Below are 15,245 nucleotides of genomic sequence, written 5' to 3' on the forward strand. Positions count from 1 at the left end.
AAATGAATAAATTAACTTGTTCTGAGTGGTGGGCGGCCACGTTCTCTTCCAAGGGTAACTCTGGACAAGTGCATTTATAGACGCTGGTATAATTATTTTCTTCCCTCCTGGCCCTAGTTTTACTTCAGTACATCAGTTCATAGCAAGGGTTAACCAGCTTTTTCTTGAAAGGGCCAGACAGTAAATATTTTCGGCAGTGGGAGCTTTCTGGTCTTTGTTGCAGCTACTCAGCTCTGTCTACTCAACTCTGTGGCTTACATCAGCTGCCATAGACAATACTTAAACGAATTAGGGTGGTTGTGTGGCAATAAAACTTTATGTACAGATGCTGAAATATGGATTTCTATCATTTTCATGAGTAATATCATTCTTCTTTGAATTTTTTTCAACCATTCAAAAACGTAGAACTGTTCTTAGCTTGTGGGTGCTACAAAAGCAGGCAGCGGAAAGATTTGGCCTGCAGGGCCGTAGTTTGCTGGCATACGTTTTAGAAAATTCTTACCTGAAAAAAAAATGTATATATATACATATATATACATGTATCTTTACATATATATTTAAAGTCCTCTCTCTCTCTCTCTCTCTGGATAACTATCTCTGCTAGAGGTTGAATGGAAAAGGCAAACCCTCACAAAGCATTAATGTATTAACATATTGATTTAAGTCACAGCAGCATCAAGCCCATGGACCAGAAGTCCACTGAGCCACTGGATAAGGTACACAGGTTGTTTCGCCCACATAACACAATCGCAAGGGACACGAAATCAGCGGGTGGCAGGGTTGCGGGGAAGCCAAGGCACCTCCCTGCCCACTCAGACCTCAAGCATCCCTAACTGGCGACACCGCCCCAGGCTCGGCTTCCCGGGCGGGCTTCGGCACGGCGCAGCCGCACTGGTGCCGCCTTCCCACCAATCTCGACCCTCGACGCGTTCCGTTCGTGCGTGGGGGAGCCGGGCGGGAGGAAAGGCCGCTCCGTGGGTAGGGGGCTGCAGCGCGCCGAGCGGCTGGGCCCAGCGGCGGCGCGGATGGCGGACTCGCAGCTGTTCTGCGTGGCCGAGGAGCGCAGCGGCCACTGCGCAGTGGTGGACGGAAACTTCCTCTACGTGTGGGGGGGCTACGTGGTAAGGGGAAGAGGCGGGACGGGGCGGACTCGCGCCGGGAGCCTGCCCGGCTTCTCGGCCAGAGTGGCCGCCGAGCACCCGCCCACACCCGGCCCCGACGCGGGGGCAGGTCCGCGGCCCAGGCCGGCGCGCCCGGCGCCCCCCGCGCCCCGCCCGGCCCTCCGCCGTCGGCCGCTCTCCCGCTGCGCCAGGGCTTGACGCCGCGCCGCCGTTGCTTCTACTAGGAATCTAGCCTTCAAACCCCAGTCCGGGGCTCTTCCCACTCTCCAGTTCCCCCGGTCCTCGCAGCTGGCCGATAACCCGGCTTACCCAGCACTCAGTCGGTTACTGCGCGATTGATGATCATTTTTAACTGCTTGCGCAGACTCAAAAAAGCCCACCGAGGATGCCGTGCTATATTATTTTGTAAATATTTCCTTATTCCCGCGGCGCGATCCGAAATATCGAAATCACTGAAGCATTTAAGTGTTTCTAAGTAATTTTTAGAGGCATTCCTTTACCAAGGGATAATTACGAAATTTTTTTGAGCCTCAAAACAGACTTGTACTAGCAACAATATACTTAAGAGTATTATGCTTTAAAATTCTTACTACAGTGGAGGTTTGAATATGTGTATTTGTTTTGTCTCTATAATCGTAGGATAATAGAGTCAAGGATTCTAAAGATGGAAAACAACCCATTTAGTGTACAGATTAAAAAAAAAAAAAAGCGAGCCATCTGGAGTTCTACTGGATGTAGAACCTACATTTTTCTGACTGACTCGATGCTATTATGTGACAGATGTAACATGACTGAACCACTCACTGAAATAAAGAACATACTGTATATGTTAAATGATTCTCAGATCCAAGTTGGTTTTTGTTGTTGTTTTGTTTGTGTGTTTATTTTTAATTTGATTCAGTATCAGGATGAGAAAATCAGAACTCACATTTGAGTGCCTACTATACGTGGCATGTGCTAGGAAATCTCATATCCTTAATCTTGTATAATCCTTACCATATCTTGTAAGGTAAGTAATGTCCCCATTTTAAAAATAAGGAAGATGAATCAGTAAGAGTAAATAATTTGAATGACCGTTTGACCTCAAGGGCAGCAGATTCCAACATAGGTATATTGGATTTCCAAAGGCTGTTTTTTCTATGATAAACATAAATTAGGTGACTATGCTCTCTTAAGGTCTAATATTTCTACCATTTGTTCTTGATGAAAAAGTAGTCTAGATATAATGATGGTTTTTGCAGAAGAAATATTTTAGTTGTTTTTGAGCTCTGCCACTTGAAGATGTACAGGTGTCAAACTTCATCTGCTATATTGATTCTTAATATTGTAAAAGTTAAATGAAAAAAAAATCTCACTTAAAATAGTAATCTGTAATATCTTATATCTGTGACAGTATAGATTTCTGTTGGGCCCATAACTGAAATGTCTGAATTTTTTATATCTCATTTTAATCTTGAAAATTGTGTAATTGATAAGATTTCAGGTCTTCAGGTGGCAGTCAGTGAATAGAAATACTTCCTACTACTGATTGATCCAATGAGTAAATGCTCTATGAACCACCCTGGAAAGTACCACACAGATTTAGATCAAGTCTACTACTTTTTAAATTCCAGGGGTTGTCAGCGCTTAAAATATGTCTAAGGCATAAGCGGAAGGAAAGGGAGAGTAGGAGGCAGAAAAGAAGACATGGCATATCTTGAGAAAAAATAGAATCCTTCCCACAATTGTTTTATTCAGATCCTTCTGAACAGCTAAAAGGCCCTGGAATCTGGAGGTAATCCAGTAGTCAGCAGTTAAGAATAATGGTCAGATGATCCCAGATTGTATGTTCCAAGCACAATTTTCCTCCTCATTAACACAATGTGTGTTAAAATTGACAAATGTATGTCCTAAAACTTGAATGGCCAACATATATCTGTCTAAATTACTTATTACTCTATCGTTGAGCATTTTCTAAAGGGCATTGTATCTGAAAACAGCCCTACCTCTAAAGGTAAGAGCAGCAAAGCTGAAAAAAGTAAGTAGTAAATTATAATTGGGGCCAGAATATTCTCTTGCTCCTAGTTCTTCCATATCCTTTCGACATTACTGAAATTCATACAAACTTTAGTATTGCAACTAGGAGCATTTAAAAGTTGTGAGTAGTTTTTTCCAAATTTTGGAGAAGCACAGTGTTTTAGCATCCTTACAGATGATATGCTTTCTTCTTACTGTTTAATCATATGAACAGTTTTATTTCCCTAACACAATTGATATTAATACATTTTGCCCTAAACTTTTCCTTATAGAAGCTAGCAGCTGAATATGTTTAACTATATATTTCTGTTTTGAATAGGACTTAAAGGGAAGAAGAATCAATTTAGAAAATGTCTGAAAAGAATGAAGGTTTATACTACCAGATATTAAAACATATTATGATACTTTTAAATCAGTGGTCCTGATGCACGTTGAGAAAGCATGATGGAATGGAGAAGAAATAACATAAACAGCCAAGCATATAAGAGTATTTTGTATATAAAAGGTAGCATTTCAATTCTGGAAAAACAATTGCGTATTCAATAAATGGTCCTGGGACAGCTGGAGGAAAATGATAGTGGAGTTTTAGGATTGACAAATGTAGAGAAGTTAAGCTATATGATACCAAAGAAAATATGTGACTCTTGTAAAATCTTGAGTTGGGAAAAGAAAAACTGAATTGGGAAAAAACTATAAGGGAAAAAGATTGGTAGACCAAAAATTTTTTTAACGTAAGTGAAAATTGCTTAATCATCTTAGAGCAGTCAAGTTCAAAGTTTTAAAAAATTAAAATCTGTGCTTTTTAAACATCAAAAAATAAGAAGGCAAATGACAAACTGGGGAAGGTATTTGCAACATTTATGATAGACAAAGGTCCTGTAAAATTAAAGATGAATATTTCCCTTGAAAAATGAGCAATGGATATGCACAGCAGTTTACAAAAGAAGAAATAAAAATAGAATATGAATCAAAGAAACCCAGCTGAAAATAATGAATTTTTTCTTTTCCAATTTACAAATATTAAAAAGAATTTTTGAGAAGAGCATGGGGAAATGAATTACTCATGCACTGGTAACCTTTTTTTTTTTTTAAAGAACAACCAACCCACAGGTTTTTTAATTTATTTATTTTTATTTATTTATGGCTATGTTGGGTCTTCGTTTCTGTGCGAGGGCTTTCTCTAGTTGCGGCAAGCGGGGGCCACTCTTCATCGCGGTGCGCAGGCCTCTCACTATCGCGGCCTCTCTTGTTGCGGAGCACAGGCTCCAGACACGCAGGCTCAGTAATTGTGGCTCACGGGCCCAGGTGCTCCGCGGCATGTGGGATCTTCCCAGACCGGGGCTCGAACCCGTGTCCCCTGCATTGGCAGACAGATTCTCAACCACTGCGCCACCAGGGAAGCCCTGGTAACCTTTTCTGAAGAGAAATTTAGCAATGTGTATTAAAAGCCTTAAGTGTGTATTTCTTTAACTTAATAGTTCACTTTATATATTCATAGATGGTGACACAGACCATCCATATTATGTGGAAGACATTTATTCTTTTCAGATGCCCAGCATTTGAATCCCCTTCCTCTTGTAGTATCCCCCACTAAGCGAGTCTTGTTGGAGTATTTATTTTAGTTGTCTGAGTACCTCCTACCTACCTTCATAGAATGTATATTCTATAAAGATGGGGATTTTGTTCCCTATTGTGTCTCCAGTGTCCAGAATTGGGCATGGCTCATGGTAGGTGCCCAATATAAAAGAACCTGAGTGCCCGGTATTTTTCAGCTTCCCTTGCAGCTAGGTTGTGAGCAAGTAACTTAGATGCTGTTTGTTAGATGTATGTGTGCTAGATTTGGGCTCAGGAATAAACCTGTAAAAATCAAGACCTAAAGAGGATTCTTAGCGAGCAGTAGAAGTTGTAGGAAGATAAGGTCCCTGGCATAAAAGGCAGTGCTACAAGCTGCAGTTTGATGCTCACCAGTGACTGGGGCAGTTGGCGCATCAGACTGGTTCTCTGGAAGGGTTTCAGGCCTTGCTCCTCTCCACATAGATCAGAGGCTGGTTCTCCAGCTTCCTTGATGATTCCGTGAGTTACCTAATATTCATTTCTTAAAGTTTTATTCTTTAATTTTAAAATTTGAAATGTATGTACAAAAGAGTATGTAAAATAACTGTCGTGTTTAACTTCCAGATTCAAAAATCAGCTAGAATCAGTACCTTAGAATCTTCCTGTTTATCCTTCACTGATTATATTTTTCCTCCCACCCTCACAGGGTACCACTATCTTGATTTCGTTTTTTATTATTATTATTATTTTTAATCAGTCATCAATTTTATACACATCACTGTATACATGTCAATACCAATCGCCCAATTCAGCACATCACCATCCCTACCCCACAGCAGTTTTCCCCCCTTGGTGTCCATACGTTTGTTCTCTACATCTGTGTCTCAACTTCTGCCCTGCAAACCGGTTAATCTGTACCATTTTTCTAGGTTCCACATACATGAGTTAATATACGATATCTGTTTTTGTCTTTCTGACTTACTTCACTCTGTATGACAGTCTCTAGATCCATCCACGTCTCAACAAATGACTCAATTTCGTTCCTTTTTAGGGCTCAGTAATATTCCACTGTATATATGTACCACAACTTCTTTATCCATTCGTCTGTCGATGGGCATTTAGGTTGCTTCCATGACCTGGCTATTGTAAATAGTGCTGCAATGAACATTGGGGTGCATGTGTCTTTTTGAATTATGGCTTTCTCTGGGTATATGCCCAGTAGTGGGATTGCTGGGTCATATGGTAATTCTATTTTTAGTTTTTTAAGGAACCTCCATATTGTTCTCCATAGTGACTGTATCAATTTACATTCCCACCAACAGTGCAAGAGGGTTCCCTTTTCTCTACACCCTCTCCAGCATTTGTTGTTTGTAGATTTTCTGATGATGCCCATTCTAACTGGTGTGAGGTGATACCTCATTGTAGTTTTGATTTGCATTTCTCTAATAATTAGTGATGTTGAGCATCTGTTCATGTGCTTCTTGGCCATCTGTATGTCTTCTTTGGAGAAATGTCTATTTAGGTCTTCTGCCCAGTTTTCGATTGGGTTGTTTGTTTCTTTAATATTGAGCTGAATGAGCTGTTTATATATTTTGGAGATTAATCCTTTGTCCGTTGATTCATTTGCAAATATTGTCTCCCATTCTCACGGTTGTGTTTTCGTCTTGTTTATGGTTTCCTTTGCTGTGCAAAAGCTTTGAAGTTTCATTAGGTCCCATTTGTTTATTTTTGTTTTTATCTCCATTACTCTAGGAGGTGGATCAAAAAAGATCTTGCTGTGATTTATGTCAAAGAGTGTTCTTCCTATGTTTTCCTCTATGAGTTTTATAGTATCCAGTCTTACATTTAGGTCTTGAATCCATTTTGAGTTTATTTTTGTGTATGGTGTTAGGGAGTATTCTAATTTCATTCTTTTACATGTATGTAGCAGTCCAGTTTTCCCAGCACCACTTATTGAAGAGACTGTCTTTTCTCCATTGTATATCTTTACCTCCTTTGTCATAGATTAGTTGACCATAGGTGCGTAGGTTTATCTCTGGGCTTTCTATCTTGTACCATTGATCTATGTTTCTGCTTTTGTGCCAGTACTATATTGTCTTGATTACTGTAGCTTTGTAGTATAGTCTGAAGTCAGGGAGTCTGATTCCTCCAGCTCCATTTTTTTCCCTCAAGACTGCTTTGGCTATTCAGGGTTTTTTGTGTCTCCATACAAATTTTAAGATGATTTGTTCTAGTTCTGTAAAAAATGCTATTGGTAATTTGATAGGGGTTGCATTGAATCTGTAGATTGCTTTGGGTAGTATAGTCATTTTCACAATATTGATTCTTCCAATCCAAGAACATGGTATATCTCTCCATCTGTTGGTATCATCTTTAATTTCTTTCCTCAGTGTCTTATAGTTTTCTGCATACAGGTCTTTTGTCTCCCTAGGTAGGTTTATTCCTAGGTATTTTATTCTTTTTGTTGCAATGGTAAATGGGAGTGTTTCCATAATTTCTCTTTCAGATTTTTCATCATTAGTGTATAGGAATGCAAGAGATTTCTGTGCATTAATTTTGTATCCTGCAACTTTACCAAATTCATTGATTAGCTCTAGTAGTTTTCTGGTGGCATTTTTAGGATTCTCTATGTATAGTATCGTGTCATCTGTAAACAGTGACAGTTTTACTTCTTCTTTTCCAATTTGTATTCCTTTTATTTCTTTTTCTTCTCTGATTGCTGTGGCTAGGACTTCCAAAACTATGTTGAATAATAGTGGTGAGAGTGGACATCCTTGTCTCGTTCCTGATCTTAGAGGAAATGCTTTCAGTTTTTTACCATTGAGAATGATGTTTGCTGTGGGTTTGTCGTATATGGCCTTTATTATGTTGAGGTAGGTTCCCTCTATGCCCACTTTCTGGAGAGTTTTTATCATAAATGGGTGTTGAATTTTGTCAAAAGCTTTTTCTGCATCTATTGAGATGATCATATGGTTTTTATTCTTCAATTTGTTATTATGGTGTATCACATTGATTGATTTGTGTATATTGAAGAATCCTTGCATCTCTGGGATAAATCCCACGTGATCGTGGTGTACGATCCTTTTAATGTGTTGTTGGATTCTGTTTGCTAGTATTTTGTTGAGGATTTTTGCATCTATATTCATCAGTGATATTGGTCTGTAATTTTCTTTTTTTGTAGTATCTTTGTCTGGTTTTGGTATCAGGGTGATGGTGGCCTCATAGAATGAGTTTGGGAGTGTTCCTTCCTCTGCAATTTTTTGGAAGAGTTTGAGAAGGATGGGTGTTAGCTCTTCTCTAAATGTTTGATAGAATTCACCTGTGAAGCCATCTGGTCCTGGACTTTTCTTTGTTGGAAGATTTTTAATCACAGTTTCAATTTCATTACTTGTGATTGGTCTGTTCATATTTTCTGTTTCTTCCTGGTTCAGTCTTGGAAGGTTATACCTTTCTAAGAATTTGTCCATTTCTTCCAGGTTGTCCATTTTATTGGCATAGAGTTGCTTGTAGTAGTCTCTTAGGATGCTTTGTATTTCTGCAGTGTCTGTTGTAACTTCTCCTTTTTCATTTCTAATTTTATTGATTTGAGTCCTCTGCCTCTTTTTCTTGATGAGTCTGGCTAATGGCTTATCAATTTTGTTTATCTTCTCAAAGAAGCGGATTTTAGTTTTATTGATCTTTGCTATTGTTTTCTTTGTTTCTATTTCATTTATTTCTGCTCTGATCATTATAATTTCTTTCCTTCTGCTAACTTTGGGTTTTGTTTGTTCTTCTTTCTCTAGTTCCTTTAAGTGTAAGGTTAGATTGTTTACTTGAGATTTTTCTTGTTTCTTTAGGTAAGCTTGTATAGCTATAAACTTCCCTCTTAGAACTGCTTTTCCTGCATCCCATAGGTTTTGGATCATCGTGTTTTCATTGTCATTTGTCTCTAGGTATTTTTTGATTTCCTCTTTGATTTCTTCAGTGATCTCTTGGTTATTTAATAACGTATTGTTTAGCCTCCATGTGTTTGTGTTTTTTACGTTTTTTTCCCTGTAATTGATTTCTAATCTCATAGCGTTGTGGTCAGAAAAGATGCTTGATATGATTTCAATTTTCTTAAATTTACTGAGGCTTGATTTGTGACCCAAGATGTGATCTATCCTGGAGAATGTTCTGTGTGCACTTGAGAAGAAAGTGTAATCTGCTGTTTTTGGATGGAATGTCCTATAAATATCAATTAAATCTATCTGGTCTATTGTGTCATTTAAAGCTTCTGTTTCCTTATTTATTTTCATTTTGGATGATCTGTCCATTGGTGTAAGTGAGGTGTTAAAGTCCCCCACTATTATTGTGTTACTGTCGATTTCCTCTTTTATAGCTGTTAGCAGTTGCCTTATGTATTGAGGTGCTCCTATGTTGGGTGAATATATATATTTATAATTGTTATATCTTCTTCTTGGATTGATCCCTGGATCATTATGTAGTGTCCTTCCTTGTCTCTTGTAACATTCTTTATTTTAAAGTCTATTTTATCTGATATGAGTATAGCTACTCCAGCTTTCTTTTGATTTCCATTTGCATGGAATATCTTTTTCCATCCCCCCACTTTCAGTCTGTATGTGTCCCTAGGTCTGAAGTGGGTCTCTTCTAGACAGCATATATATGGGTCTTGTTTTTGTATCCATTCAGCAAGCCTGTGTCTTTTGGTTGGAGCATTTAATCCATTCACGTTTAAGGTAATTATCGATATGTATGTTCCTATGACAATTTTCTTAATTGTTTTGGGTTTGTTTTTGTAGGACCTTTTCTTCTCTTGTGTTTCCCACTTAGAGAAGTTCCTTTAGCATTCGTTGTAGAGCTGGTTTGGTGGTTCTGAATTCTCTTAGCTTTTGCTTGTCTGTAAAGCTTTTGATTTGTCCATCAAATCTAAATGAGATCCTTGCCGGGTAGAGTAATCTTGGTTGTAGGTTCTTCCCTTTCATCACTTTAAGTATATCATGCCACTCCCTTCTGGCTTGCAGAGTTTCTGCTGAGAAATCAGCTGTTAACCTTATGGGAGTTCCCTTGTATGTTATTTGTTGTTTTTCCCTTGCTGCTTTCAATAATTTTTCTTTGTCTTTAATTTTTGCCACTTTGATTACTATGTGTCTCGGCGTGTTTCTCCTTGGGTTTATCCTGTATGGGACTCTCTGTGCTTCCTGGAGTTGGGTGGCTATTTCCTTTCCCATGTTAGGGAAATTTTCGACTATAATCTCTTCAAATATTTTCTCGGGTCCTTTCTCTCTCTCTTCTCCTTCTGGGACCCCTATAATGCGAATGTTGTTGCGTTTAATGTTGTCACAGAGGTTTCTTAGGCTGTCTTCATTTCTTTTCATTCTTTTTTCTTTAGTCTGTTCTGCAGCATTGAATTCCACCATTCTGTCTTCCAGGTCACTTATCCGTTCTTCTGCCTCAGTTATTCTGCTATTGATTCCTTCTAGTGTAGTTTTCATTTCAGTTATTGTATTGTTCATCTCTGTTTGTTTGTTCTTTAATTCTTCTAGGTCTTTGTTAAACATTTCTTTCATCTTCTCGATCTTTGCCTCCATTCTTATTCCGAGGTCCTGGATCATCTTCACTATCATTATTGTGAATTCTTTTTCTGGAAGGTTGCCTATCTCCACTTCATTTAGTTGTTTTTCTGGGGTTTTATCTTGTTCTTTCATCTGGTATATAGCCCTCTGCCTTTTCATCTTGTCTGTCTTTCTGTGAATGTGGTTTTTGTTCCACAGGCTGCAGGATTTTAGTTCTTTTTGCTTCTGCTGTCTGCCCTCTGGTGACTGAGGCTATCTAAGAGGCTTGATGGGAGGCTCTGGTGGTGAGTAGAGCTGACTGTTGCTGTGGTGGTCAGAGCTCAGTAAACTTGATTTCTTATTAATCACTATTTTCTTTATAGTTTTATCACACATGCATCTGTCTCTAAACAATATATTATTTGGTTTTTGAATCAGAGCATGTGTTTTCTTTCATGACTTAATTCCTTTAGTTAACATTATGTTTTTTAGATTCACACATTACTTGTATTCAGCTGGTGTGCACTTGCATGGCTGTACCTGTGTTTACTTGGTGTTTATTCTGTTTGGTCAGTTTCTGTGCTGTCCAGTTATTAAATATTTTGAAAATCATCCCTGGATGCATTCATTTGATGTGTGTCCTGTATAATATTCTATTGTGTGAATTTACAGCAATTTTCTTATCTATTCCACTATTGATGAATATTTGAATGCTTCAGGGTTTTTTTGGATTGTAAGCAATGCTACAGTGAGCATTCTTGGTAACATGTCTCCTATTATACACACAGCAGGACATGCACACTCCCTAGGGCATATACCAAGGAATGGAATGCTGGGTTGCCTGGTGCACACATCTCCAAATTTACTTGGGAATGTGAGTGTTGCCAAAATATTTGTATCAATCTACACTACCACCAGCCCCCTCCTTGCTCCACATCCTTGACAACATTTGATGCCATCTGGCCTTAAAGTTTTTGCCAATCCAGTGAGCATGACATGATATTTCATTGTGGTTTTTGTTTACTTTCCATGATTATAGTGGAGTGTATTTTCATAGCCTTATGAACTATTTGTGTTTTCTCTTCTGTAAAAATGCTGGTTCCTGTCTTTTGCTCATTTGTCTATTGAGTTGTCTTTTACTGATTTATAGGAATACTTTAATTATATAGTTATATGAGTTGAATATGTCTTCTCAGTTTGTAGCTTATCTTTGCAATTTCTTGATGATTATCCTTTGTTCAACAGAAGTTTTTAATTTTAATGTAATTTCTGTCTTTTCCTTAATGCTTTGTGCTTTCTGCATCTTTAGAAATATTTCCCAGTGTGGAGATCATAAAGTCTCCTATATTGTCTTCTAAATGATTTTTGGTTTTGCCTTCCATGTTTAAATCTTTTTTTTTTAATCTGAATTTTTTATTTGGTTGGTTTAAGGTAGGGATCCAATTTCATTATATTTTCAGTGTGGATAACCAGTTGTTCTTATGTCATATATTAAATAGTCCCCTCTTTCCCTACTAACATGCAAACTCAGTTTGTTACACATCAAGTTTCCATGTATGTGTGGTCTGTTTCTAAGTGCTTTATTCTGTGCAGTTTGTCTGGTTATTTATTCTTGTGACAGAACCTCAGTATCTAAATTATAACAGCTTTACTAGAAGTCTAAATGTTGGCTGGTAAAAGCCCCATCCCCACCCTATCTTGTTCTTGTTCTTCAGGAATATTTTGGTTATTTAGGGGCTTTTGTTCTTTTGTATGAATTTTCTTTACTATTTTTCAATAATAGTAAAATATATAAAACATTTAATTTGCCATTTTAACCAGGTTAGTGTACAGTTCAGTGGCATTAATTACATTCACAATGTTGTGCAGTGTTACCACTATCTAGTTCCAAAACTCATTACTCCAAACAGAAACTCTCCCTCCTTCCTTACCCCAGTCCCTGCTAACTTCTAATCATTCTGTCTTTATGTATTTGCATTTTCCTAGATATTTCATATAAATGGAATCATACAATATTTGTCTTTTTGAGTCTGGCTTATTTTATTTAGCATAATATTTTCAAGGTTCGCTGTGTTGCAGTATGTATCAGAGCTTCCTTCCTTTTTATGGTGAATACGATTACACTGTATGCATATACCACATTTTGTTTATCCGTTCATCTGTTGTTGGGACACTTGGGTTGTTGCCACCTTTTGTGTATTGTGAATAGTCCTGATATGAATATTGGCATATAAGTATCCGAGCCCCTATTTTTTATTCTTTTGGGTACCTAGGAGTGGAATTCCTGGGTCAAATGGTTATTCTACATTCAACTTTTAGAACTGCTAAATTGTTTTCCATAGCGCTTGTTCATTTGTATAAACTTTAGAATCAGATTGTCAAATAAAGTACCATATTGAGATTTTATGTTACTGTACTCAATCTTTAGATCATTTGAGGGTGATAAACATGTTACGAAATTGAGACTTCAAATCCAGGTATATAGTATGTCTCTCTATGCCGGACTTCTTGATGTCTTTCAATAGAGTTTTATAGTATCTTCATAGGGATCTTGTATATCTTTTGTTGGGTTTATTCTTGGCTTCTTTGTATTTTTTATTGTTTTTTAAAGACTAAATTTCTTTTTAAAAAATTTCTTGATTGTTTCTGGTGTTTTGAAATGCAGTTGACTTGAATATTTTTTATTCTGGCAAGCTTTCTTATATTAATTTTTGAAATTCATCTGTTAATTATCTTTTTATTTTCTATGTAGAGTCATGTAATCTACAGATGATGACAGTTTTGTTTCTTGCATCCCAATCTTTATTCCTTTTTTTTCCTTTTCTTTACTCCACTGGTGGACCTGAAGTACAATGTTAAATAGAAGCCAATTTTTTCTTGCTCCTAATCTCAGAGTGATTGTTTTCAACTATTAACCATTAAGTTTGATGATTGCTTTAGGGTTTTGCTTATTTGTTTGTTTGTAGATGGCCTTTTTCAAATTAATGACATGTCCTTCTACCTGATTTTCAATTTATGAATGTTGAGTTTTCAAGAGTGATTTTTTTGCATCATACTGAGATAATTGTTTTTTCTTCTTTGATCTCTTACTATGATGACTATACAAAAAATAAGTAATATTTGTAATATTAAACCAATGTTCCATTCCTTGGATTAAGTACAAGTTAGTGTAATATATTACCCTTTTTATACATCACTGGATCCTATTTACTAATTACTGTTTTAGCAATTTTACATCTATGTTCAAAAGTGGATTGGGTAGTGTTCCTTCTTTTATATTCTGGAATAGATTTTTTGGAAGATTGAATTATTGGTTCTTTGAGTGTTTGTAAGAACTCATCTTTAAAGCCATCTGGGTTTGGTACTTTGTGGAGGAGGTTTTAAATCTCTGATTCAATCTATTTAAAGCTGTGGAATTATTCACATTTTCCATTTTTTCTTGAGTCAAGTTTCCTCACTCCCACCTCCAGCCCCAGGAGTCTATCCATTTCATTTAGGTTTTAAAATTTATTGGTATAAACTCAAGTTGTTCATAATACTATTTATTCTCTGTAGTAGCTATAGATATGGCCCCTTTTTCATTCCTAGAATTGTCAAATGGTGCCTTCCTTTCCTCCCCGCCACCCACCTTGAATAGTCTTGCCACAGGTTTATCAGCCTTCAGAAACACCAATTTTTGGTCTACTTGATCCTCTCTGTTGTTTTTAAAATTTTCATTAATATCTGCTCCTTCTTATTTCTTCCTACTTCCTTTTTTTTTTTTTTTTTTTTTTTTTGGGTTTTTTTGTTTGTTTGTTTGTTTTTTAATGTAAGGGCTTGGGTGCTCTTATAGCTACTTTATTTATTTATTTATTTTATTTATTTTTGACTGTGTTGGGTCTTCGGTTCGTGCGAGGGCTTTCTCTAGTTGCGGCAAGCGAGGGCCACTCCTCATCGCGGTGCGGGGACCGCTCTTCATCGCGGTTCTCGGGCCTTTCACTATCGCGGCCCCTCCCGTTGCGGGGCACAGGCTCCAGACACGCAGGCTCAGTAGTTGTGGCTCACGGGCCCAGCTGCTCCGTGGCATGTGGGATCTTCCCAGACCAGGGCTCGAACCCGTGTCCCCTGCATTGGCAGACAGATTCTCAACCTCTGCGCCACCAGGGAAGCCCTCTTCCTACTTTCTATGGGTTTATTATGCTGTTATTTCTTGAATTTCTGACGTTGGATGCTCAACTCATTCTTTTTGAGACTTTTTAATTCTTTAATGTAAGTATATAAAGCTATACATTTTCTTCTAAATACCTCTTTAGCTGTATTCTTCAAGTTTTGATAAGCAGTATTTTGTCATTTTAGTTCTAGTATTTTATACTTTCCATTATTATTTATTATTTGACCCATAAGTTGTTTAGGAAAATAATTTAAATTTCTAACAATATGCTGTTTTTATAGTTACCTTTCTGTTATTAATGTCTAACTTAATTGTGTTAATATTCAGAGAGTGTGGTCTCTACTTATCTAATACCAGTCCTTTGGAAAATGTTGAGGCTTGCTTTAAGGACTAACATGTAATCAGTTTTCATAAATATACTCTTTGTTCTCATTAAGAATATATATTCTAATTATATATGTACATATACATGCATGTATAGGTATATATATACACAGACACTTCACGGGCGTGTTTTATATGTGTACATTTTATTAATCTTGCTAGTTGTGTTCAAATCTCCTATATCCTTTTTTTATTATTTTACTTCCTGTTCTATTAATAACTGTAACAGGTATTAAAATTAAAAACTCCCACTCTAACTGTAGATTTGTTAGTTTCCCCTTATGATCCTGTCAGATTTTACTTTATATATGTATATCTTTAGGCTACCTTTTTGGGTGTATATGAATCCAGAATTCAGAACTGTTATAGCTTTCTGGTTAATAGAACATTTTATAATTTTGTAATGATCCTCTTTATCTGTAGTAATATTTGCCTTAAAATCTATTTTGCTGGTGTTAATATGGCTACACTAGTTTTCTTTTGGTT

General features: G+C 37.1%; 1 protein-coding gene across 2 annotated transcripts in view; it reads left to right on the top strand.

Annotated features, from left to right (window-relative positions):
• Positions 1-831: 831 nt before the first annotated feature.
• KLHDC1 (kelch domain containing 1) overlaps positions 832-15,245 on the top strand; it is a 49,207-nt gene continuing 34,793 nt past the window's right edge. Inside the window, exon 1 of one of the 2 annotated variants that reach the window (XM_059915695.1) lies at positions 832-1,121. In XM_059915695.1, the coding sequence (XP_059771678.1) occupies positions 1,026-1,121 (96 nt within the window). In that variant the 5' untranslated portion in view covers positions 832-1,025. The remainder of the gene's footprint in view (positions 1,122-15,245) is intronic. The other variant, XM_059915696.1, reaches the window with a different exon arrangement.

This window comes from Balaenoptera ricei, chromosome 2 (assembly GCF_028023285.1).
Source record: "Balaenoptera ricei isolate mBalRic1 chromosome 2, mBalRic1.hap2, whole genome shotgun sequence".
NCBI classification, from domain to species: Eukaryota; Metazoa; Chordata; class Mammalia; order Artiodactyla; family Balaenopteridae; genus Balaenoptera; species Balaenoptera ricei.